Source organism: Talpa europaea, assembly GCF_964194135.1.
Source record: "Talpa europaea genome assembly, chromosome: 15".
Classification (NCBI taxonomy): domain Eukaryota; kingdom Metazoa; phylum Chordata; class Mammalia; order Eulipotyphla; family Talpidae; genus Talpa; species Talpa europaea.
In genome coordinates this window covers 16340151-16363966 of record NC_140083.1, presented here as the reverse complement: position 1 = coordinate 16363966, position 23816 = coordinate 16340151, and the positions used below count along the sequence as shown (strand labels likewise).

Below are 23816 nucleotides of genomic sequence, written 5' to 3'. Positions count from 1 at the left end.
TAGCTATGTAAATCCTTTGCAACTATAATTAAATTTTCTTAGCATTTAACGAATCTTTTAATTTAGGTTTTCCTGCCTGAACCAGTTCTGATGGGCTGGATGATAGTGACCCTTAGGTAGGGGAATAGCCTAGTAGGGCCCTCATGGGATCCTTTCTTTAGTTAGGATATTTTCTAGAAACTGCACTATGTATATATAGTTAATGTCAATGTGCTAGTGGTGCCATGTTAATATTATCAAGAAATGGAAATTTTACATAGTTTTGATTCCTGTTGGAATTATTATTGGAACAATAATATATGATACATATCAATATAAATATGATATATTTATATATATAGATAGATATATCTATATCTATATATGTGTGTGTTACTGTTGTGGTCTAGAAGATTTTCCATGAAATTATAAATGAGATATTTCTAAGAACTGATAAATGAAATGAGTTGAACTCTTCTTATTATCTCTAGAGAATTATCATGATAATAATGGTGATCTGATGAAATAAAAGCAAGACTGCCTCTTTCCTTTCCTCAGATATTAATAAGTAGTTCCTATATACTAAGTATTGGAGATACAACCATGAATAAGAACCTTTAGGGACCTCACAACTTAGTGATAATGTGAGCTTTTTGGTAGAAAGTTTAGGATTGGAGAAGAAGACACCTTAGGAGGGGTATGTGTGTGTGTGTGTGTGTGTATGTGCAGTGCCAGAGATGTGATCATTTACAGGAAGCTACTGTTCAACCCAGAATTCATCTTGCCTTACTTTTAACATTTCCTAATTCATAGCACATCTGACAGCTTATTAATTTTAGATCTACAGAATTTAACAGCACTTATAGGAAATGATAGATGACATAGCTTCTGTGTTATAAGGAGACAGTATCAGCCTACAGTTTAATTCACCAATTAAATCAAATGTCTGAGAGAATAAAGCCTTCTGTCTCAATACATTTTTAATCACTATGTTCTTACTTATTATGGTTTAAATTTATTTTGATCACATATAGGCATTTGCTCGGCGTGCTTTAGCTAAAATTGATGAGTTAAGGCAACTGGAATTAATGAGTTCCTCACAACCACATGAAGACAACAGAAGTTATTATAGAGAGGCTACAATAAAGGTATAAAAATTTCATAAAATAACAGAAAATGACTGTACTCTACAGTTGATTAAATACTTCACACTAGTGCTTAAGCAGTGCACATTGTTGTTGCTTCATATATAATTTTTCTTTTTTTTGAGGCAGATGGCAGTGATGATCTTCAAAAGAGGAGTATTTGAGTCTAGAAGAAGAAACAAAGCTTTCTTTAGACCAAAAATAAGAGTCAACATAAGGGAAGCACAAACTGTAAGTCTAAGATTGCCTTCTTGATTCACTCAAGAGTCATTCTATGCAATGTATTTGTCTTATACCTCCGTAACTATTAGGACTTGTTGCTAATTATTAATGCGTGCACCGATAGCAGATCAGAGCAGAGTGGCTGGGAATTCACCAGGATTCTGATAGTCACTTGCTCATTAATATACAGCTGGTCAACTCTTCTTTAGAACAATGAGACCAGTTAGCTATTTATTCTACAAAGTATTGCTTCAAATTTGGGTTTCAGGACTTTTTGTACTAGAATCTCCTGCAGTGCTTATTAAAAATACCTCACCCAGTTGCACTGAATCTCTGGAGGTTTTGTCGTGAATCTTAAAAGTGCTCTGGGAGATTCTTAGGCAACCAAAGTTTGAATATCAGTCCCTTAAGGCTGTAATTAGGGTACCACAACACATATGGATGATGCTGCTCTAATAAAAAGATAGTTAATAACAACCCTCATGGTAACCACAAAACAAAACCCAGTATAGAAACATATTGGAGAAGAAATGAAGAAACTGAGAGAATCACCAAGGAAAGTCACCCATGTAGAAAGGCAGATAGAAACACATGGAAAAAGAAATAACATAAAGACCAAACAACCAAAAAACAAAAGAAAGAATGGCAATAAATAAGTCTCATATACCACAAATCACCTTAAACAGAAATTGTTTTAACTCACTAATTAAGAGACTCAAACTATCAGTTGGATAAAAGAGCATGACCCAGAAATATTATGCATATGAGAAACCCATCCTAGAGCTACATACAAACATAGACTCAAAGTGAGAGATTGGAGAAAGTATTTCAAGTCAATAGCACCTGAGAAAAAAGAAAAAAACTGCTTTTCTTATATCTGATAAATAAGACTAATTAGGGATAAAGATGGGCATTACATAATGATCAAGGGGATAATTTACCAAGAAGATATAATTGTCATTAATATCTATGTACCCAACACAAGTGCACCAAAACAAAGCAGCTATTAAAAGAACTAAAGAAACAGCTTGACAATAGTATAATTATAATAGGAGATCTCAATATACCACTAACTGCAAGAGATAGGTCATCCAGACATAAAGCAAACAAGGAAATAGTTGCCTCAAATGAAGCTATGATCAGATAGAATTAATGCATCTACAGAGCCTTCTATCCCAAAAGAAATTTTTTTGAAAGATTATTTTATTTATACAAGAACCGGGGTACAGGCCAGATGTGTGGGAGGGTGACAGGATTCAGCAGAGACAAAGCGGGGAACAGAACAGGTAGACTGACGAAATGCATTGCTGAGGGGAGCAGCGGGCATGATGAGAGAGGTCTGCCGCATTATGTGGGACCCTCACCGGCCGGCCAGGATCGAACTGGCACTGCAGAGGCTGCGGACAGCTTCACAGCGCAACCCTCAACTGCCTGCGCCACCAGGGGAGGCCCGTCCATCCCAAAAGAAATTAATACATATTCTTCTCAAGTGTGCATGAAGCCTTCTCAAGGATAGATTGTATGCTGGCACACTAAGCCTGTCTCAAAAACAGATCAAACTGAATTTGTATCCGTTTTCTGATTACAATGCTATAAAGCTAGAAATCAACCCCAAAAAGAAACCTGGACAAAAGCCAAACATGTGGAAACTAAATCAAGTATGTCCACTATCACCACCAGATTCCTTTGAAAATGAACCCTCTAGACCCATGCTGGAGTGCAAGGCTAAAAGGCACTGGAGAGTTGGTGGAGGCTGTGTCAGGCAGATACACACCTGGAGGTGTGGAACTGTGCTCCCCAAATTAACACACTTGCTCACTTACATAAACCAAAGGCAAATCGATGAAACTTGAAAAAAAGACAGCAATAAACAGCGTTTTAATGCTGCCTTGGAAAGACAAGCATAAAGAAATAGCACAGCTTTTGAAACAGCACCGCATGACTTGAACTTGAATGGAGTCAGGAAGGCCACATCAAAAAAATGAAAACTATAGAAATTCTCATTGATAAGCCAACACCACTCTCTTGCAGCATTAATTAAGCATGTCCTTACTTATCTTTGCCTTATATCAAACACTGTAGAATTTTTAAACAATGGACTGTATATATAATTTTTTATTCCAGTTGCCGTGGCCACGAACCGTCACAGAAAAGTTGTTGGATGAGATGTTTGACAGCACCGCTTCTCGGTTTCTGGCTGTCTTAGAAGCTCTTTCTGATTCAAACAGGCGGACACTGCAAGTTGGACCTGTTGTTATAGATGAAGTAGAAGTTCGTGATGTTATCTCAGAACTGTTTTTGGCAGGAAAAGACCTCTTCATAAGTAAATATGTTGTTGAAATAATATTTTACTATAAATTATTTTACTATTGAATTCAGCAATCTTGATAAATTCAATTGATAATTCATATAATTTATTGATTGCATTTTTTGGGGAGATTTAAAAAAATGTATAAGTCATCTTATCTGTGAATAATGACAATTCTGCTTCTTTCATTTCATTCTTAATCTTTATTTCTTTTCTTTCTTGACCTATTTTCCAAGATAAGCTCTCTAGTAAAACATGGAAGTGGTGATAGACATTTTTGTTCCATTTATTATCTTAAATGGAAACTTTAATATTACACCATTAGGGCTTCCCTGGTGGTGCTAGGGGTTAAGCACTGCGCTATGATGGGATCCGCAGCCTCTGCAGCATGAGTTCCATCCCCAGGGAGCATCCCACATGGCGCAGCAGACCTCTTCTGTCTCACCAGCTGCTCCCCTCAGCAGTGTATTTCAGTCGATCTGCCTGTTCTGTTCCCCACTCTGTATCTGGTGAATCCTCTCACCACCCCCGCATTTCTGGCCTGTACTCCAGCTCTTGTATGAACATAAAATAAGTCTTTAAAAAAATATTACACCATTAATTTTAGTATTTTCTTAAAAACTTTTAAACATACCCCTTTTCAGATTAAGGAAGTTTCTTTTATTCTTGTTTTGCCAAGCGTTTTTGTTGTTTGTACATAATTTTTTCTTTTTCTTTTTAATTGAAGTAACATTGGGTTTATAACATTAAATTGGTCTAAGTGACTAGCGTTATAAATCAACAATGTGTGTAACACATTGTTAACCAAAAATCTAGTTTCTGTCCTTCACCAAATTGACCATTTTTACCTGATTTACCCAGTTCCCTTTCTGCTTCACTTCTGGTGACCACTATTTTGTTCTTATGGTCTAAAAGTTTTGTTTTGTTCAATTGTTTTATTTTCTGATCTTCTGCATACAATCATATGGTGTTTGTCTTTGACTTTTTTTCACTTAGAATAATACCCTCTAGGTTCAAATGGCAGGATTTCATCTTTCTCTTTTTTAATATAGCTGAGTAGTATTCTACTGAGTGCATATTACCATATAAAATGAGAAAGTAATGTACTGAATGGAAGAAGATTTAGCAAATCATACATCTGACATCCAGGAGATAACAAGAATTTATTGAATACATGTATTGCAAATATCTTTTCCCACTTGGTAACTTTCCTTCTTATAACTGTTATCCTTCATCCAAGCCTGAAAATTTACCCCCTCCTATCCTCATACTTTCCTCTGTCTCTCATGAAGATGGATGGGATGCTCCTTTCCTTCCTTACTTTAGGTCTGTAAGCCTAATCCCTCTGTCTCTTCACCCTGTGTCCTCTCTCAGCTTCCTCCTTGTATTTATTACTCTTGTTATAGTTTGTCTCACTGTTCCACATTCTTTTCTTTCTATTTCTTTTTTTTTAAGATTTATTTATTCATGCATACAAGAACTGGGGTATAGGAGAGAGGTGCGGGTGTGCATGTGTGTGTGAGAGGATTCACCAGAGACAGAGCGGGGAACAGAACAGGAGGAATGACCGAAACACACTGCTGTGGGGAGCAGCGGGCGAGACAGGAGAGGTCTGCTGCACCATGTGGGTAGCTCCCTGGCTGGCTGGGGGATCGAACTCCTGCTGCAGAGGCTCTGCTCCGGACAGCTCCATGGTGCGGTGCTTAACCCCTTGCGCCACAGGGAGGCCCCTTTTCTTTCTATTTCTTCATTGGCAGGCCTCTGTTCCTTGCACCCTGCTGAGGATATCCTGGGCAACCTCTTCAAACATGATGCGGGCCACTTGTTCAGTGTCCCTCTTGCTTTGCTCTGTCCTGTTTGCTTCTGCTGACTGCTCCTTTCTCTCTAAACACCTACTTTGCAGCCTCCCCCATGTCTTTCACATTTTGATCTTCCTGACTGCTCTGTCTTAGGCAGTTGTACGTTGCTCATGACAAGCCCATCATTTGCTATGGATTTATAATGATTCTATGCACTGCATCCTCATTTTAGATCTCTTTCTCAAGCTTTCAATCTGTAATACCTAAGTGACTAGTTAATTTTTGCTAATTTTCTATGCTTGCTTTTCCATGTTCCTTCCTCTGGTAGTCTTCTCTGATTGCCCTCCTACTCCAAACCTGTGTCTGATGCCCTTCCCATTTGTCCCCACCGAACCCTGTATTTGCCCACAAAGATTTCTGCTTTGTCTCACCAGAATGTAAGCTCAATGAAGGCAGGGATTGTGTTTCTTTCCCCTTGTTTCTCTAGTGTGACAATATCTGATAGATAAAATTTAGTAAATATATCTTTGCATGAATGACATCAACCTCTCTTTTTCCTTTTCTAGTGTCGACTACCAGTACAGATGGATTATTTCATTTTCCAAAGACATCTCTTCTGCAACATATCATAAAAGGGGACAATGTTATTTCTATGGATGCTGCTATGAGATTTGTAAAATTAGCTTTTACTCAGGAGGAATGGGGTTTATTTGAATCTTCAGCTGGGCATCTTCTTGGATTTCTCCAGGTAATATGGGCAAAACCATTCATTTGTTTTTATCTTGTGTACCTGACATTGAGTTATTAACTTGTGGGATATACTTCTCTTAGAAGCAGGATGATCCAGAGTCCAAGAGAGCAGAGAAGGATTTAATTCTTCTTCTTGCAATAGAACCTCTAATCAACATAAAGAGAAACAAGGGTTTGATCTTTCCTTTGGAAAACTACAAAGAAGGACGGTCATCTCAACATTATCTTAAAAAATATGTGTCCCATAGTGAGTATTTGTTTCTTGAAAAATTAAGATTTTTTAAATATCTGATATCACTGCATTGGTCAGTTGAGAGAAAGAATGTTTTAGACAGTTGGAGCAGGGGGTGTTGAGGCCGAGGACAGGAGTGTGGCTGGTATATGAAAGAAAGGCAAGGAGCACACATGGCTGTAGTGCTCGGTGGTAGAGGTGGGATTTGAAAATATGGTAGAGATGAGATCAGAGAAATGGCTGGGTGCCAGATCCTGCTAGCTCCCAGGCTTTGTAGGAATAATGGATGTTATTCCAAGGGGTGATTTTGACTAGCTGCTGTCTTATGGGCAAGCGAGAGGCCAGCAGGGTAGTTAATCAGAAGCCATTGGTTCACGTTGGCTGGGAGGGTCTGATGGGTGCTCTTTTCCCAGCATGCAGAATTTTCCATTCTAGAACATTTTTACTCTTAAAAGTTGTTGTCTCTATAGTTGAAAATCTGCAACCTCTGATTTTTAAAGCAATGAGAATTATTTAATCCCATGTTTTAAAAATAGTTTTATGGTGTTCTTAGACTTGGCATCCACCACTCAATTGCAGTAAATCATTTGTACCAAGTAATGACACACCTGTTAATTTTAATTTTAATTTCAGCTGCCAGATTTTATATGTGTTCTAATGTTATGAATCTCTTCAATTATATTTTGGACATAGCTGCATGTAGATTATAGACTAAGGGTGATAATTGTCTATTTTAATTAAATTAGAGGCCACTTACATTCATTTTCCTACAGAAATATTTAAAATGTCATATTGACATTTACTCAAGGATCATTTATATCTTTTTCATAGGACTTGTATTTCTGTGCCTTTTCTTGAAATTTTGTAATTTTTTGGTTTCATTTTCCTCTACTTTATGAATCAAGATACTTCTATGAAGACCAGTGGATACTCAGAAGATATTTCCTATTTGGCAATGGTCTTGCATACGTGTCTCTGTGACTGTCCCCAGGTGAAATAGCTATTTTGAATAATTTTTAATAGTGTCAAAGGAAGCTGTTATACCTATTTTAAAGCCAGGTTGAAAATGAAGGAATCACACCTTGCCAAAATTTAATATTATTTAATCATTAGAATAAGTAATTGAGTTATATCCTGATTTGTAATTTTAAGTCTCTTTTTATTATTGTCTCCACTTTGGGTGCCAAACTGTTCCCTTTTGGAAAATCTCTAGCCATCTTTTTAAAATTTTTAAAAATTTTATATATTTTTTGCATCATTTTTCATTTTTGTACAATGTATGCATTTTCATCTTGGTTACAGTCCCTGTAAAATTCCCACCACCCTTGTTTTGATCCTACTCCCTTCTCCCCTCTCCCCTGCGTCCACCCCCTGCAGTGTGTCCCTGGTTTATAGTTGCCTGTTAATCTTGATTTTTACTTTATTATAATTTGTCTTTTTCCTGATCCCTTATTTAGGTTTTCTAAATTCCTGCTATGAGTGAAACCACCTGATATTGTTCTTTTTCTTTCTGGCTTATTTCACTGAGCATGATCCCTTCCAGCTCCATCCATGTTGCTGCAAATGGCATGAGTTTATCTTTTTTGATTGCTGAGTAGTATTCCATTGTGTATATGTACCACATCTTCTTGATCCAGTCATCTATTTTTGGGCACAGGGAAGTGCCTGCCAGTCATGCCATCTTCAAAACAGGGCACCTAGACTAGCCATACTTTTAATAATGAAGGAAATGTGCAGGCGGTTTTAATGAAGAGTTAATATTCTTAATGAAATTCTGTTTTTTGGTCTATGGGTAGAAAGCCTGGTTATGAGATAGAGTCACTTGCACACAATGACCAGTATTGAGGCAGAAGTAGCCCAGAACCTGAACTCTTAAGTGAGGCTGTTTGAATTTGGACCTTGACTCTTGCTACTTTCATTTTGGGTTTGCTCACCTGTAAAGTGGGGTTGAAAGCTATAGTTCTCATTTCGTTGGGTTCTTATGAGGATTACATGTCTTAGTCCATTTGGGTTGTTATAACAAAATAACCATAGACTGGGTGGCTTAAACAGCAAGCGTTTATTTCTCATAGTTATGGGGCTGAGAAATCCAAGATGATGGCTTCAGGAGACTGGGGGTCTGTTGAGAATCCCTCCCAGTTCACAGATGGCTGTCTACTCATTGTGTCCTCACTTGGGTAAAGAGTGATAGATTCAGGGGTCCCTTCTGTAAGAGCACTGCTCCCATTCATAAGGGCTGCACCCAGTGCCTCTTTACCTCCTATGGGCCCCTCCTAATATGATCACTTTGAGGGTTAGGATTTTAACTTAAAAATTTGAAGACATGAACATTCCTTCTATCAGGCTTTTAGAATGTTGCCTGGCACACATTAATGTTATATATCTATATAGCTTAATGTTCTCATCATTTTACTTTACCATTTTTATTTTCAGAATGTTCTGCCCGATAAAGAAATCACTGTGGACATGATATCATTCCTATGGCAGAAATGTAAAACAGGAATTCAGCGGATCAGTATATCCAGAAATGATTATGCAAAATTCGTCCAGAAACTCAGTACTAACAAAGTATTTCTTTTTGTTTCCTTTCACATTTTTTTGTTATTTTTTATTTCAATTGGGATGTGAATTTCAAATCCATCTGCATAAATACAGTTCCTTAAATGTAGTGCTGACTGAGCTTTTCTTTGAAGTGTGGTCCCTGTACTTTGCTACAATACAGTTTTGGGAATTGGGAAGATGTTTCAGGTTTTTTTTTTTTTTTTAAAGATTTATCTATTTATTATTTATACAAGCTCTGGGTAAAGACAGAAGCACAGGAGGGTGAGAGAATTCACCAGAGCCAGAGTGGGGAGCAGAGCAGGCAGAAGGACCGAAGTACACTGCTGAGGGGAGCAGCGGGCGGCAGGAGAGGTCTGTGTGCCATGTGGGACCCACCTCCGGTGGCCGGGAAGCAGCCGGGGATCGAACCGGCACTGCAGAGGCTGCGGGCAGCTTCGCAACCCAGCGCTCAACTGCTGCGCCACCGGGGAGGCCCGATGTTTCAGGTTTTTAATGGAGGAATAAATATAATGTATCTAAGGTCATGTGAACTCAGATAAATTCATGAAAAAAGTTAATAGTAGAAAGTACAAAGAATCAAGTAAAATGTCTCAGTTTTTTCCCCCCTGCAATAATATATTTAGACTCTTGATGTGTCCTTTTATGGAAAGGAGAAAGCAGGTGAATATTATAATCTGGAAACTTAGGAGAAAATATTTTAACAGTAAGAGAGTCTTCTGTGATCCTGAGGTCTCCTAAGATTAGCTACATTATGATGCATGGCCGTGATTTTATTATGCAACTTGACGAAGTACTGATGTGGCTGCATAAACACTGGTTTCTCATCTTAGCTCCCAAAGTGTGATGACTAATTTTATGTTCTAAGCTTTAGGGGATAGAGGCATGAAAGGATGTTTCTAAGGCATCAAGTGGGAACCTTACTATTTTGGAAGACTAGATAGTGGTCAGAACAACTGCTTTTAGAAAGGAGAAAGAGAATTTAGAGGATACAGATAATCTTCACCGATATCTAAAAATAATGATCAGTTTGATAATAAATCTTGATAAATTGATAATAAATAATTTGATAATAAATTGTCCACTGATGACTATAGATACATAGCCCATAAACATAAATGAATCTTCTATATGAATTTATGTAAATAGATTTATTTATTTCTCCTTTTTTCCTCCAATAGATTTATTATTATATGTCATATTATTAGGATCACTTATACTCATAGTATTTATAATTAAGATGCCTCAATAAGGAGGGAGAACCCATGTAATGTTTTCATATGACTAGAAGATATTGATTTCAAAGAAGGATAGGTTTTGAAAACTGTGACTCTTTTACATTGTAATGTATTATTAATTGATTTTGCCGTATATTTTCTCTTTTTCAGTGGGTTTATCTTCTCTGGCAGATAAATGAAGTAATTCAATGCTATCCAATGGAAGATGTTGACATTGTGATGGTGGCAGAGGTCACATTACGGCTTAGTGAAATATTGGAATCTTTAGGAAACCCAAGAAGAAAATTTAAAAAATCCTTAGGTAAAAATGGTGAATACAACCATGTGAGGTTATTGATACATATGTGTGTTGATACTTACATATAAGTGCATATAGTCTCCTAGTGGTGTATATATGTATATATTTCCTTATATATAAATAAGTATAAATTGGGTTGCAGGATAACTTTTGTTAATGAAAACTAAGCATTTCTGTATTGTGCTTCATTGACGACTGATTATCACAGATAGAAATAACAGGCTTACCAGGTGGAAGTTAAGAAAATTCAGATGATCTTTGCTTCACTGGCTGACAAGGCTCTGTCTGCTCCTCACTCCTATTTCCTTTCTCTGTTCCTCGTCACCACCTGCTCTTTTCTCCCTTTCTCCCGTGCCTTCCTTTCCCCTTTTCTCCTGTTTTTTTTTTTTTTTTTTTTTTTTTAATCCCTTCCATCCTTCCTTCTTGTCCTGTTCCTGAGAGTGTGTAGCTATTGAAGGGCGAGAGTGTGTTTTGGTCACCACTATATTCTTGGCATCCACCCCCTGACTCATGCGGACTGTTTGCTGAAAGGCTCATTGTCCTTCCACCTTTTATATCCTTTTTTATTCTCTCCACTCTGGTGATCCTCTTCCTTTGCAAATTCTTCCTTGTTCATTTATTCTATGTCCCATCTTCCCTTCCCCTCTCTTCTTTACTTTTACCCTCTTCTTGTTGCAATATCTCACACATTCCTCGACTCTCCCTATTCTTGTCAGCTGTCATCTCCTCATCCTTCCAGAAGGTACTGTCTTTCGAAGGAAGTCCTTCTGCTCTAACCTCTTTGTTCTTCTGTGGTTGAAACCCTGAACCTGTTTCATTAGGTGACTCGTGTGTAGACGGTGCGATGGGCATGGCTACGGTGGGTATTTACCTTCCCATTTCACCCCACTTAATGAGTATATATGACTTTTGGGGGACTTGTATGATAATTATGATATTTTGGTTCAAGGTGCTCATTAGACCGTTTATTAAATAATACATTTAATTTTTGAATTAATCTAAATATAGGAAACTAACATTACCATGTAAATATTTCTAATTTATATTCTGCAATTCAAACCAGTCTCATCTGATATTTGTCTAAATTGTTTTTTGAATGCCTTTTAATGAACTTTATTATAGAGTATACAGGAAGACCAATCTCTTTAACATAATATTATCTTGTTGATAATCAAGATTTTTGACTGGGCTTTTGTACTGCAAGATGATTTTAAATGACGTAAAGATAAAATTTAATTATTAATACTATATGTAGAAGAAACAATGTGATGTTTAGACAGCTTCTAAAGTGTTAAATCCCTTCTAAAATCATAGGTAATTTCAAAAGATAGCTAATTTACATAATTTTTTATGATCATAATTTACTGCTATATTTACATTTTTCTCTTTCCAATTTTTTTTTTTTAACTCTGGTTCTTTCTTCTTTCATTTTGTTTCTTTTCCTCTTTTCCACTTCTTCCTTTTCTTTTTTTTCTTCTTCCTTCTTCTCTTACCTCCATTCTCTTCTTTCCTCTCTTCCTCTCTCTAAGAGCTACCTCCAAAAAAAGAAAATGGTGAATTCCGTGGGAGTTCAAGATGGAACCCAGAAGTTCTCCCACTATTAAAGGTATTGCAAATGTTTTAGAAAACTTAAAAACATAAATTTTAACTTTCAAATAATATTAAATTTGTAAATTTATAATGGCTAACTATAGAAATAATTCTGAGTATTTAAAATGTGAGAATTATGATTTCTACATATATTTAAACCATTTTTCTATCTTTTGTTTTTACTACTGAAAAATATAATTAACTTTAAAAGTAAGGTAAAGGATCTTGAAAGAATTTTAGTTACATTCTTTGGGTATTTTGAATGTGTTGTGATTCATAGACTTAAAGTACAAAGATACAGCACTCAGCATATGCCTCTGACAGATGAGTTGCTACCTGTTTAAAGTACACTTAGAACAGCCCCTGGCACATAGCATGTTCTCGCCCAGCTTAGCCAGGTTTTGCAATTCACTTCATTGTAGTAGACACTTGGGGTTGTTTGTGGTCAGTCACTGCCTTGATTCTAGGAGACACAGAGGCTCTGTATACAGCAGAACTGTCACGGCACCTTTTGGGATCTTGGCTTTTCAGTGGAACCTCTAGTTCAGTGTATTAAATCCCATTCTGGGGCCTCCCCGATGGGGCAGCGGTTGAGCGCTATGCTGCGAGGCTACCAGCAGCCTCTGCAGCACCGGTTTGATCCCCGGCATCCCGCAAGTGTCCCACATGGCGCACAGACCTCTCCTGCCACACCCGCTGCTCCCCTCAGCAGTGTATTTCATCAGTCTGCCTGCTCTGCTCCCACTCTGGCTCTGGTGAATTCCCTCACCCTCCTGTGCTTCTGACTGTACCCAGTGCTTGTATAAATAAATAGATAAATCTTAAAAAAAAAAATCCCATTTTGCTTGGAATATCTAGAGCTGTTTTGCATTCCTAACCATTTTATAATCCTAACCAACAGACACATTGAGTTACATACACCAGCATGAAAAAGCTTCAACAATATATGGTTGAGTAAAAAAAAACAAGTTGCAGAATTTATGGGAGAATTAAAAAATGTGTAGTGCAATGTTGTATATTGTTAATGGACACACACACATGGACTAAGAGTTTAAAAGCATGCAGAAGAATGGTAAAACCAAAATCAAGGTGGCTTCCTCTAGGAGCAGAGAAGGGGAATGTCATTGTGAATGGTGATTTCAATTATATGCATATATATCTTGGCTTTTTTCTAAAAATATCCTGGAGAAAATATGGAAAATTGGAAATTTTGTACAAAGCTGGTTGCTCTTTATATTAATCTCTATATTTGTGTCTCTGTGAGAATAATTACATTAAAAAGATGTTTAGTTTTGAAAATTATGATGTAGAACGTTGGATGTGATGACCTCCAAATATAATCTTCCAGCTCTGAGATTTGAAAAAAAAAAGTTCAAAATAAAGTATGTGAGGAAATGACAAATTTTGTGTTGTATATTTAAAATTTACCTACACATTTTTACAATCAGAATTTTGAAAACCATAAAAAGGATGTTATATATGTATTGGTGAAGTTTAATTTTTATTTGGATGAAATATATTTCTTTTATCACCTTTATTAATAGCACTCCACATTTAATCAAAGACAAATATACTTGATAAGAAATACAACATTATTGATATTGGAAAGTCTATTTAAAATTGTTATTTTATTTTGAGTTGTTGGAAGTTTGAGAATGTTGTATATAATTTTCTCTTGTTTTCTTTTTCGTAAAATTACTTCAGATGAAACCTATGGAACAGTTATATTTGGCTTATAAACTTCTTGATAAAGCGATTAGTGGAATAAATGTGAAGTGCATGTTAACTACCTTGCCAAATGGATCTTCAGTGATTGACCACTGCTATACTAAAGTAAGAATGGGAAATCTCACTTTAGGTTGAAGTTTTAAGTAACTTGCAAGCAGCCCAGTCTGACCAGTAGTGGCTTCCTTCTAATAGTTCAGAAATATCTTCCTCTCTTCCCAGAAATAAATCAAGGAGAATGAGTTTTAAATTTGTCATTAAAGAGGCCACTGAATCTGAAAAACAGCTTTATTAGCATGTAAGCCAGGTTGCAAAGGTTTGAGAAGTTAGCAGAATTTAATGACTTAGAGTAAAATGATAACATGGGTGAAAATAGGATAGAGGTACTTTAACCTTTTTTGATAATTGCATTTCTTTCTTATTTTTATTTCAACTCTCCCACAGTACCCCCACAGTATGGATGGAAACATTTACAAACCAGTTACACCAAATAGTTTCATAATGGATTTGCATCTTGAACTAATTCAATCCCAGCACCGAGTCGCTGTGGTACTTCTTGACCAATTGCAAGGTAGTAGTGATCAAAGCAAATACCTTGTTGTCAATTGATTTAAAGACAAATTCAAGTATAGAGTTGATTTAATTTTTAAATTATGTTCTTATTGATTGGGCTGTTTTCCACATAAATTTCATTATTTTTCTACTCTAATATGAACAGGTATTTTCCATTATTTCTTTACAGTTTGCATAGCAAATCAGTTAGTAAACATCTAAGAAAAAATAAGCTAATATGTTTCAGTTACAGAGATAACTGGTATTTTGTTAATTCAATCAAGCAAATTTTTATGAAGTGCTAGTTGGCCAGAAAGCTAGTGAGTATTATTTTTATAAAGAAGGTGAAAGAGGAGGGTAATAAAAATAGCCATTAGCAAAGTAGAAACAATTGTATGTGCAGCTTAGAAACTGCTGGAATTCTCCTGTGGGTAAAGAGCATGGTTTGGTTTCTTAGAATACAGCAATTCCATGTAATCCAGGGTGCTAGGAGGTGCAGCAGAGTACATGGGGACACAGATGTAGAAACAGGATCCTGGAGTTGTCATTTCCTCTATGGACACTGCAGGCTGACCTCTGCAGGGAGCAACTGTACCTGTAAGATACCTGGGGAATTAACGGCAGGTGTTCACATAGGGAGGAGATACAGAGACCATTGGAAAGGATAGGAAATCTCGAGACATGGTTCCCCCAGTGATACAGGGGCTTGGGGAGGTGCACCTGTCCTTTTCCTGGCTTCCTGCTGTTTATTGACTTCCGCCTCAGTCTAAGAGAGTACTGTGTGTGGAATTGATGTGGATGCTTGGGGCATACATACACATGATGGAGTACTACTCAGCTATAGAAAGAGATGAAATCTTGCCATTTGCTAAGCAATGTAAGACAGAAGGAGAAAGACGAATGCTGGATGATTTCACTCATATAAAATATAAAGACAATGGAACATCAAAATCAAATCCAAGCAAATTTTTGGAATTTGACTGCAGAACTGAGGTTATCAATAGGGCAAGTTGCGATTGGGGCACAAAGGGTGGAGAATGCCCTGTGGACTGAGGTGGGAGATTTTTGATGCTTTGGTGGTGGGTATTGTGTGGTGACATATCTTTGAAGAGGTACGTGTTCTATAGACCCCTAAAATATATACAATGTTACTAACTAGGTTACCTAAATAAAAAAAAAGGTGATAAATTAAAAAAACGCTTGTGTGCACAAAAAAAAAAATCATGTTAGGGAGAAAAGGCTAAATGTTTTATAACTTTATTTAGAATATAAAAGTATTGAAAGAAGAGTTTCCCACAAATAAAGAACAAAGGACTTATTCATTGCTTTGTATTTAAATAGTATCCAAACTATCTGCTTTCTTACAACTTTAATTCAACAACACTGCTATAGATTTCAATAATAATCCACAGAAGTTTTTCACGGCTGCCACTTTTTAATGATGATACACTTTACTGGAGAGTCAGTGATTAAAATAATGTCTAATGTCAAAAAGAGAAGGGCACACTTGGGAGAATGACACATAGAATCCTAAAGAAGTCAGTCACAGTTAACCTTGAAGTGGTTAAGGGGGTTATAGTTTATCTTAGAAACAACTGAAAAATTTAGAAAGACATCTCTGAAAGTAATGCCAGAAGACAGATGAGTTGGATCTAAGTTGTTTTTGCTTAATTAGATAAAAAGGTCAAAACATTGGGCCTCCCTGGTGGCGCAGTGGTTGTGCGCCTGTTTGTGAAGCTGCCCGCAGCCTCTGCAGTGCTGGTTCGATCCCCGGCCACCGGGCGAGGGTCCCACATGGTGTGCAGACCTCTCCTGCCACCCGCTGCTCCCCTCATCAGTGTACTTCGTCAGTCTGCCTGCTCTGCTCTCCCCTTTGGCTCTAGTGAATTCTCTCACCCTCCTGCCTTCTGACTGTACCCAGTGCTTGTGTAAATAAATAAATAAATCTTTAAAAAAAAAAAAGGTCAAAACATTTTTTAAAAAGATGCCAATAGCAATTCTACTGCACAAACAAGTAACACATTTACTCTCCATTTTAAACCACTGAGTGTTTTGGCCAAATATAATCTCTGGTCTCTATCAAAAACATTTAGATGTCAAACCATATCTACAGCTAAATATATTTAATCAGATGCTGGCTATCTAGCTAATTTTTGAATGCAGTATTTCCCTCCCAAATTTCTTAAGATATACTTGATGTCAAATATTGTGTTGAGGGCCTCCCCGGTGGCGCAGCGGTTGAGCGCTGGGTTGCGAAGCTGCTCCGCGGCCTCTGCGGCGCCGGTTCGATCCCCGGCTGCTCCCCGGCCACAGGAGGAGGGTCCCACATGGCGCGCAGACCTCTCCTGCCGCCCGCTGCTCCCCTCAGCAGTGTGCTTCGGTCCTTCTGCCTGCTCTGCTGCCTGCTCTGCTCCCCGCTCTGGCTCTGGTGAAGTCTCTCACCCTCCCGCGCTTCTGACTGTACCCAGTGCATGTATAAACAAAACAAACAAACAAACCAGCAAACAAATAAATAAAGCATGCCTCTATTAAAAAAAAAATATTGTGTTGATTTGATACACACAGAATTCCGTATTGCAAAATGATTACCATTGTAGTGTTAGCTAAAATCCTTCATCATGTCATGTGATTTCCCTTTTTTTTGTGGTGAGAACATTTAAGATCTATTTCCTTAGCAGTTTTCAGGTATACAATATGATATTACTACCGCAGTGTGATATTATACAATATGATGTCACCATGCTTTACATTAGGTCCCCAGAACTTATTCATCTTATAACTGGCAGCTTGTACCCTTCAACCAACATCTCTTCATTTTCTCCACATGCAGCCCTGTTAACCACCACCCTAATCTCTGATTCTGAATTCTTTAGTGTCCACATATAAGTGATATCATGCAGTATTTGTTTTTCTTTGACTTACTTCACTTAGCATGATGCCTTTGAGGTTCACCTATTTTATTGCAAATGGCAGGATTACCTCCTTTCTTGTGACTGAATAATATTCCAGGATGTGTGTATCTATCTGTGTCCATCCAGTATTCTTTTGGCTCCACTGTCAAATAGTAATTGAATGTATATTAATGGGCTTATTTCTGGGTTCTCAATTCTTTTCCATTTGTCTATGTGTCTCTGTTTATGCCAGTACCATACTGATTTGATAACCACAGCTTTGTAGTGAGTATAGCTTGATATCAAATGCCTCCAGCTTTGTGCTTCTTTCTCAGGCACCTTTGCCTATGAATGGATACTGAATTTTTGCGGTTTGGGAGAAGGCGGCACAAAAGCGAGGGGTATCTTATGCTGTCATGATGGTTTTGTTACTTTCCTGTCATGTCTTTAATCTAGAGTAATTCCTGTAACTTTTTCTTTTATGATGTAATTTTTAAGGCATGTTTCTAGAACATCCTACAATCTAAATTTTCCTGATAGTTTCCTTATGATTTATAGGTGGTGATGTGGACATCCCATTGTATCACATTAAACCGCACATAGTGTTAATTTTTCCTATTATTGGAGAAAAAAAGTGCTATTATTTTAAGGTAGTATCTGTCTTCTGTTGCTATCTCTTGCAGAAACTTCCCTTGTCCTTTGCCATTAAAGAAACCTTATATCTATTAATGGTGTCTTTTGGCATCGTTTCATCAATAGATTTTCAATAGATTTCTTTCTCTATTGTAAGGATACATTTCCTCTTATCAGTGAAAAAATAATGGTATTGTAAGGTGCTACTTGGAGGTAGAATGAATGATCTATCCCCAACAGATTTTCACATCATGGTTTTAGCCTCTCTTGATCCCTCTAAATTCAATTATAATGGTTGTCCACAGTGACTTTCTAATTGAACTGTTCTTACTACATTCATTTGCTTGTATCTTTTTTTTTTAAAGATTTATTTATTTATTTATTTATTTATACAAGAACTGGGGTACAGGCCAGATGTGTGGGAGGGTGAGAGTATTCATCAGAGACAGAGTGGGGAACAGAACAGGCAGACTGACTGAAATACACTGCTAAGGGGAGCAGTGTACAGGAGAGGTCTACTGTGCCTGTGGGTTTCTCCCTGACCTGCCAGGAATTGAACTGGCGCTGTAGAGGCTGTGGACAGCTTCACAGTGCTGCGCTCAACCTGCTGCGCCACGGGGGAGGCTCTGCTTGTATATTTTTGTAAACAAAAGCTGTCCCTACATTGTCCCTTTTAATTTAGGGCTAATACTATGGATTCTATATTGAGTTAAAAAAGCTTGCAATTTTTTTTTCTAGTAATTGAGGTTACTGCCTTTAAAATTCTTTGGTTTGAAAAGATATTTCAAAAAGAATGACATTCTTGCATCAAGTTCTCTTTAAGAAAACTAGCTCAAGATTCTTACCTAGTTGCTGTATTATCTTCTTTAGTGGAGAAGTAAGGTCTTATTTGCTCATGGATTTACTAAATAGTTTGTTCTTTAATTGTTGTCCATAAATCTTTGAAAGCCAAATGATCCTCTGAGTTTTTATGAGAGCCTACTTAAAGGTGTTGAAGTAGATTTGAGCTCAAATCTAAATGAAATTACTTATTTTTCCTTTGCAATATGTTGGGGTCTATTTGAATTTTTTCCTGTGCTTTCCTGAACTGCTCCCCTAGTATAAGTGACTGCTTTGTTCCTCCTGTCTTTCTTCACTCTCCTTTGCTGCTACTAGACTAGTGTTCCCTAAATACTGCTTTTATCACCTTTGTTCAAGAACTTTACGATGGTTGCCTGTTGATGACAGTGGTATCAAATAGGACTCACCTGTATTGGCATTCAGGGTTTTTTTTTTTTTTTTGCAGTAGATATTTTTTTGCAGTAGAGAAATCTTGTTCTTATCTCCCGTGATTATAATAACGAGAGTTGAATAACCTCTCTCAGTTAGGTACTGAGAAAATGATGCATTCTTTTCTGCTCTGTGTTGTCATCTCCTGCAGAAAGTTCCCTTATCTGTTGCCATTAAATAAACCTTATATCCTTTAATGGTGTCCTTTGGCATCTTTTCATTAATCACCATCCCATGGTGACTCACATGTATTAGTACAAATAATCAAACCTTAATAATGGGATTTATTGTAAGGTGACTGCTGGTACCCATATTGCCAGATCTGGAAAATCAAGAATCAGGGCAACATTCACCACCTCCCTGGGCCAGCAGAGCTTTACCTTTTCTTCCTCATTCTGCTTGCTCTCTTTCCTGGACCACGGTCATCAGCCCCATTTATACTCTGGGATCTCACACTGCCCACAATCAACAATTTGTGTGTAGGTTGAAAATCTTGAGAGGCTCTGATTTCATCAGCCACAGTGAGAGGAGAGATGAAGACTTCATGAATACCCCGAGCTCATGTAGGGATCTTAGATGAAGTGTTTTCTCTAGAAAAGGCTAAGGGCAAAGTTTTGTCTGTTGATTAGTATCAGGATATTTCATCTGTTCTTTATGTAAAGGGAAAGAAAACAAAAGTAGTCTGGATCCTATTTATCAAGTTTCAAGATGGTTTCATTTAAGGTGAAATAGAAAGTAAGATATTATTTATAATTTGAAAATTCTCATGTTTTCAGGTATACTGTGGCAAGTAAAAGGGAACTTGACAATAAGTGTATTTATAACAGATTTGAATTTTCACCTATGGGTAAAAAATGATATACAGAAGAGAAAATAATTTTGTACATAAAAGACTACTCTTTAATGTTTAGAAAATATTTTCTTTCTTGGACACAAAACTAATTGTAATGGCAACCTTCAGTTTTGCAGACTCCAACTGTTGGCAAAAATACATCTACCAAAGGTCCAGAAAAGCTAAAACAATCTGGAAGCACTGATTGTTTTACAGGTAATTAAAACTGGAATAACCTAGTATTCTAAAAACTGAAAAGATAGTTGTTCTTTTAGTAAAATGCTTGTTTGCTTTTTTTCAGAATTAACTATAATGAATAAAATAAATAAGAATAAACTATCCCACGCAATTTACTTGATGCAGAAAGCTCTTTTAATATTTGAGAAAGACGCAGCTTCTACATCTTCACATAACTTGTTGACGGTAACAATGTTTCATTCCTCTTTTAGTCCTGATATACAACTTATGTTAAAATGATTTCTTTCCATAGACTAAAAATAATGTGTTGCCCTTAACATTAAAATATGGAATCTCAGGTTCACCTTGTACACTTCTCACTTTGAGAAGTGGAATAGTCCTCAGCAGGGGAGCTAATGCTTGATCTCCAGTCCTGAATTTTCTTGAGATGAGAAATTCTCACTCTGTATTCTCTCAGTTGGAGCAACCATTAAATGGGAAGCCAAATAAAGTCAGAGGGATTCAAAACGTGGGAAATTGGGCCTCCCCTGTGGCGCTGGTTGAGCGCGGTGCTGTGAAGCTGTCCGCAGCCTCTGCAGCGCTGGTTCGATCCAGGCTGGCAGACGAGGGTCCCACATGGTGCGGCAGAACTCTCCTGTTGTGCCCACTGCTCCCCTCAGCAGTGTATTTCAGTCAGTCTGCCTGTTCTGCTCCCCACTCTGTCTCTGCTGAATCCTCTCACTCTCCCACACATCTGGTCTGTACCCCATTTCTTGTGTAAAATGAATAAATAAATCTTAAAAAAAGAAAAAAACCTATGGAAAAAAATGTGGGAAGTTATAAGAATTATTGGACACCACACCAATGTAATATATTCCTTACTATACAATTTAAATACTTAAAGACCATTGGCAAATATCCCATTCCTTGGCTATTGCTGATTTATGGACCAATCACCTTGTTGTCTCATTCTAACCTGGAAATTGTTCTGTCTTGCTGATTCATTATATATTGATTTTAGCATTTAAATTCCTAGGATAATCACATTTCAAGTTATGGGATCTTTTTAATGTTTTCCCTGGGTATCACTCACAAACATTTGATTGTATTGGCTGAATGCATGGCACATGATAAGGTAGAAATAAAGCTACAAATAGCTTGGTAGATAGGGGACGAAAATAAATAGGTCAAAATTGAAGATATGATAGAAAGGTGAATAAGTTAAACAATAGAGTTCTTTAGAAGAGGGAAGGAGGGCCTCCCTCGTGGCTCAGGGGGTTGAGTGCAGCGCTGTGAAGCTGTCCGCAGCCTCTGCAGCCTCTGCAGCACGAGTTCGATACCCGGCCAGGGAGATACCCATATGGTGGGGCAGACCTCTCCTTGCTCGCCCGCTGCTTCTCCCAGCAGTGTACTTCAGTGAGTCTGCCTGTTCTGTTCCCCACTCTGTCTCTGGTGAGTTCTCTCACTCCCTGCACCTCTGGCCTGTGCCCCAGTTCTTATATACATAAATAAATATATCTTTAAAAAAAAAGAAGAGGGAAGGGGATGAGATGAAAAGAACAGGGAAAGGATTCCTCTTTGGTGGAGGGTAGGCTGCAGGGCAGAAACCTCATTCTCTGATATAGGAGGAAGAAATAACAGATGTAGGTTTAAATAAGTCTTTTGGTCTGGAGGCAGAGAGTTGAATTGATGCCTTACTTCAATCATCTGATAAAGTTAAGAGGCAAGGATGTCTGCCAACAGTGAAGAACTAGGAGAGTGAAAAAGACTGGAGAGTGGAGAGGAATGAGAGTTGCCTGCACATTAAGTTCTAGGTGAGCCTGAAGACCATGAATTTTCAGGGGGCCCCATCTCCATGGTGGCCTGACAAGCTGGTGTAGTAGTCTTGGTAGTTGTGCCAGCAGTGTTTGACAGCAGAGCTTTGTACAGGGTTCAATTTTTTAAATGAAAGTTAAAAATGTGGGGCCAGATTGATAGTGAAGAAAGTAACATCATCAAGGTTTCTAAAGGATAGTGACAAGGGAGATGTTAAGAGACTGGACATCTCTATGAGGTCAGGATCCAGAAAGTGAGAGTCTGCGAGAGATAGAATAGCTTTTGAGGTCAGAAAATAAGCATTGCAATTTAAAATTTCTGATATACTGCACTTCTTCATCATTTCACTTATCCAACAAATATTGAGTGCCTCTGTTCCATTCAGCAAATATTTATTGAACGTTATGCTGTATGCTTGGCATACTGAATGTAGGGAGTAAAGACCCAACCATATTTCATTTATTTATTCAACAAGTGTTGATGGATTACCTTTCCTTTTTGGTTTCTGCTTTCAAGATCAATCTAGTTTATGGACCATGGACAAGTAAGTAGGTAATTCTGGGTCAGTTGAACAGGGGCTTTAATTGCAAGAGTCCAGGGGATTTTGGCAGGAGAGTACCTAGCTCAACAGCGGGGAATGTTTATGGAAGCATCCAGAAAAGGTGACTTGAAGTTGAATACTGAATGATAGGTTGGAGTAGCCAGAGAAATAAAGAGGACAAAGGATGGAAGAGACATTGCCTATACAAAAGTCCTGAGGATAGAAAGATCAGAGAATACTTCTAATCCTACAGGTCATGCAGTGTGACAGAAGCTTAGATGCAGTGGCAAGAGGTGGGGGTACGGAAGAGGGTGATAAGAGAGAGAGGAGGTAGGATCTCATTCATATGAATCCTTATCTAGGATAAGGACTTCTTCATAAGAAGTCTAAGGATTTTGGTTGCTGTCAATGTTCAACGATATCAGACATGTTATTAATTTGGGAAACTCTGTCCTACAGGTATTAGAAGTTTCATTAAATTTGAACTTCCAAATGGTTGAATCTCCATTATGTTGTATACCTGAAAACTGTTAGTTTAGTATGTCAATGATACCACAATAAAAAAATGAATTCTCAGCATTTGAGTAAAGGAATATGATGTTGGTATTGAGCTGTCTGAGCTGACAAGAGCAACAGGTGACTGACCTTTTGAGGAAGACATTTGGGGTGTGTTCAGATCCATTTTTTCAGCAGATACTTCCCGTGGCTACGTGCTGCCATCTAGTGCTGAGAGACTTTGACACTTCTGTCTTTTTTCTGTGGTAAATAATACTTCTCGTTCTTTTAGAACTTTTGCTCTCAGTTCTAATCATGTGGTCTCTCAGAACCTGGGGAGAGTAGAAACCTCTGGAGCTTTCTCCTTTGTTTTATTTTGACTCAGTTTTGTCTTCATATTGTCATACTATACCCACTGCCCTGTTGTGTCTCTGTGTCCCTACCCCTGAGACTGGGGAACACACTGGAGATTCAGAAAGTCTGAAGTTTTCATGTTCTTCTCCTTGTGTACCTTTACCTCCTATTTCTTAAGTGAAACAATTTTAAGAAGAAAAAAAAAGTCCTAAAGATAGATGCATTTGAGAGCCTCACTTTTTACAAGGGGTCCTCCACAAGGATTTTTACTGACTAGGAACATATTGAATATTTATTTAGCAGCCATGAAATCTTCTACAGCCACCTCTGCTCCTTAGTTGTAGTTTTTTTATCCAAGTGTTAAGGCTTAATGATCATCCTCAGGGTACTCTCATAAACAATGTGATAGCTC

General features: G+C 37.6%; 1 protein-coding gene across 1 annotated transcript in view; it reads left to right on the top strand.

The window, feature by feature from the left end:
* Nucleotides 1-23816, top strand: part of CFAP54 (cilia and flagella associated protein 54) — a gene marked incomplete at both ends in the record, with an annotated part of 221081 nt that overhangs the window by 28027 nt on the left and 169238 nt on the right. The window contains 13 exon segments of the mRNA XM_084254923.1: nucleotides 1014-1127; nucleotides 1254-1355; nucleotides 3471-3669; nucleotides 6020-6201; nucleotides 6285-6450; nucleotides 7341-7426; nucleotides 8869-9003; nucleotides 10383-10533; nucleotides 12060-12136; nucleotides 13825-13953; nucleotides 14290-14416; nucleotides 20152-20238; nucleotides 20324-20445. Coding sequence (XP_084111049.1) covers nucleotides 1014-1127; nucleotides 1254-1355; nucleotides 3471-3669; nucleotides 6020-6201; nucleotides 6285-6450; nucleotides 7341-7426; nucleotides 8869-9003; nucleotides 10383-10533; nucleotides 12060-12136; nucleotides 13825-13953; nucleotides 14290-14416; nucleotides 20152-20238; nucleotides 20324-20445 — 1677 coding nt within the window.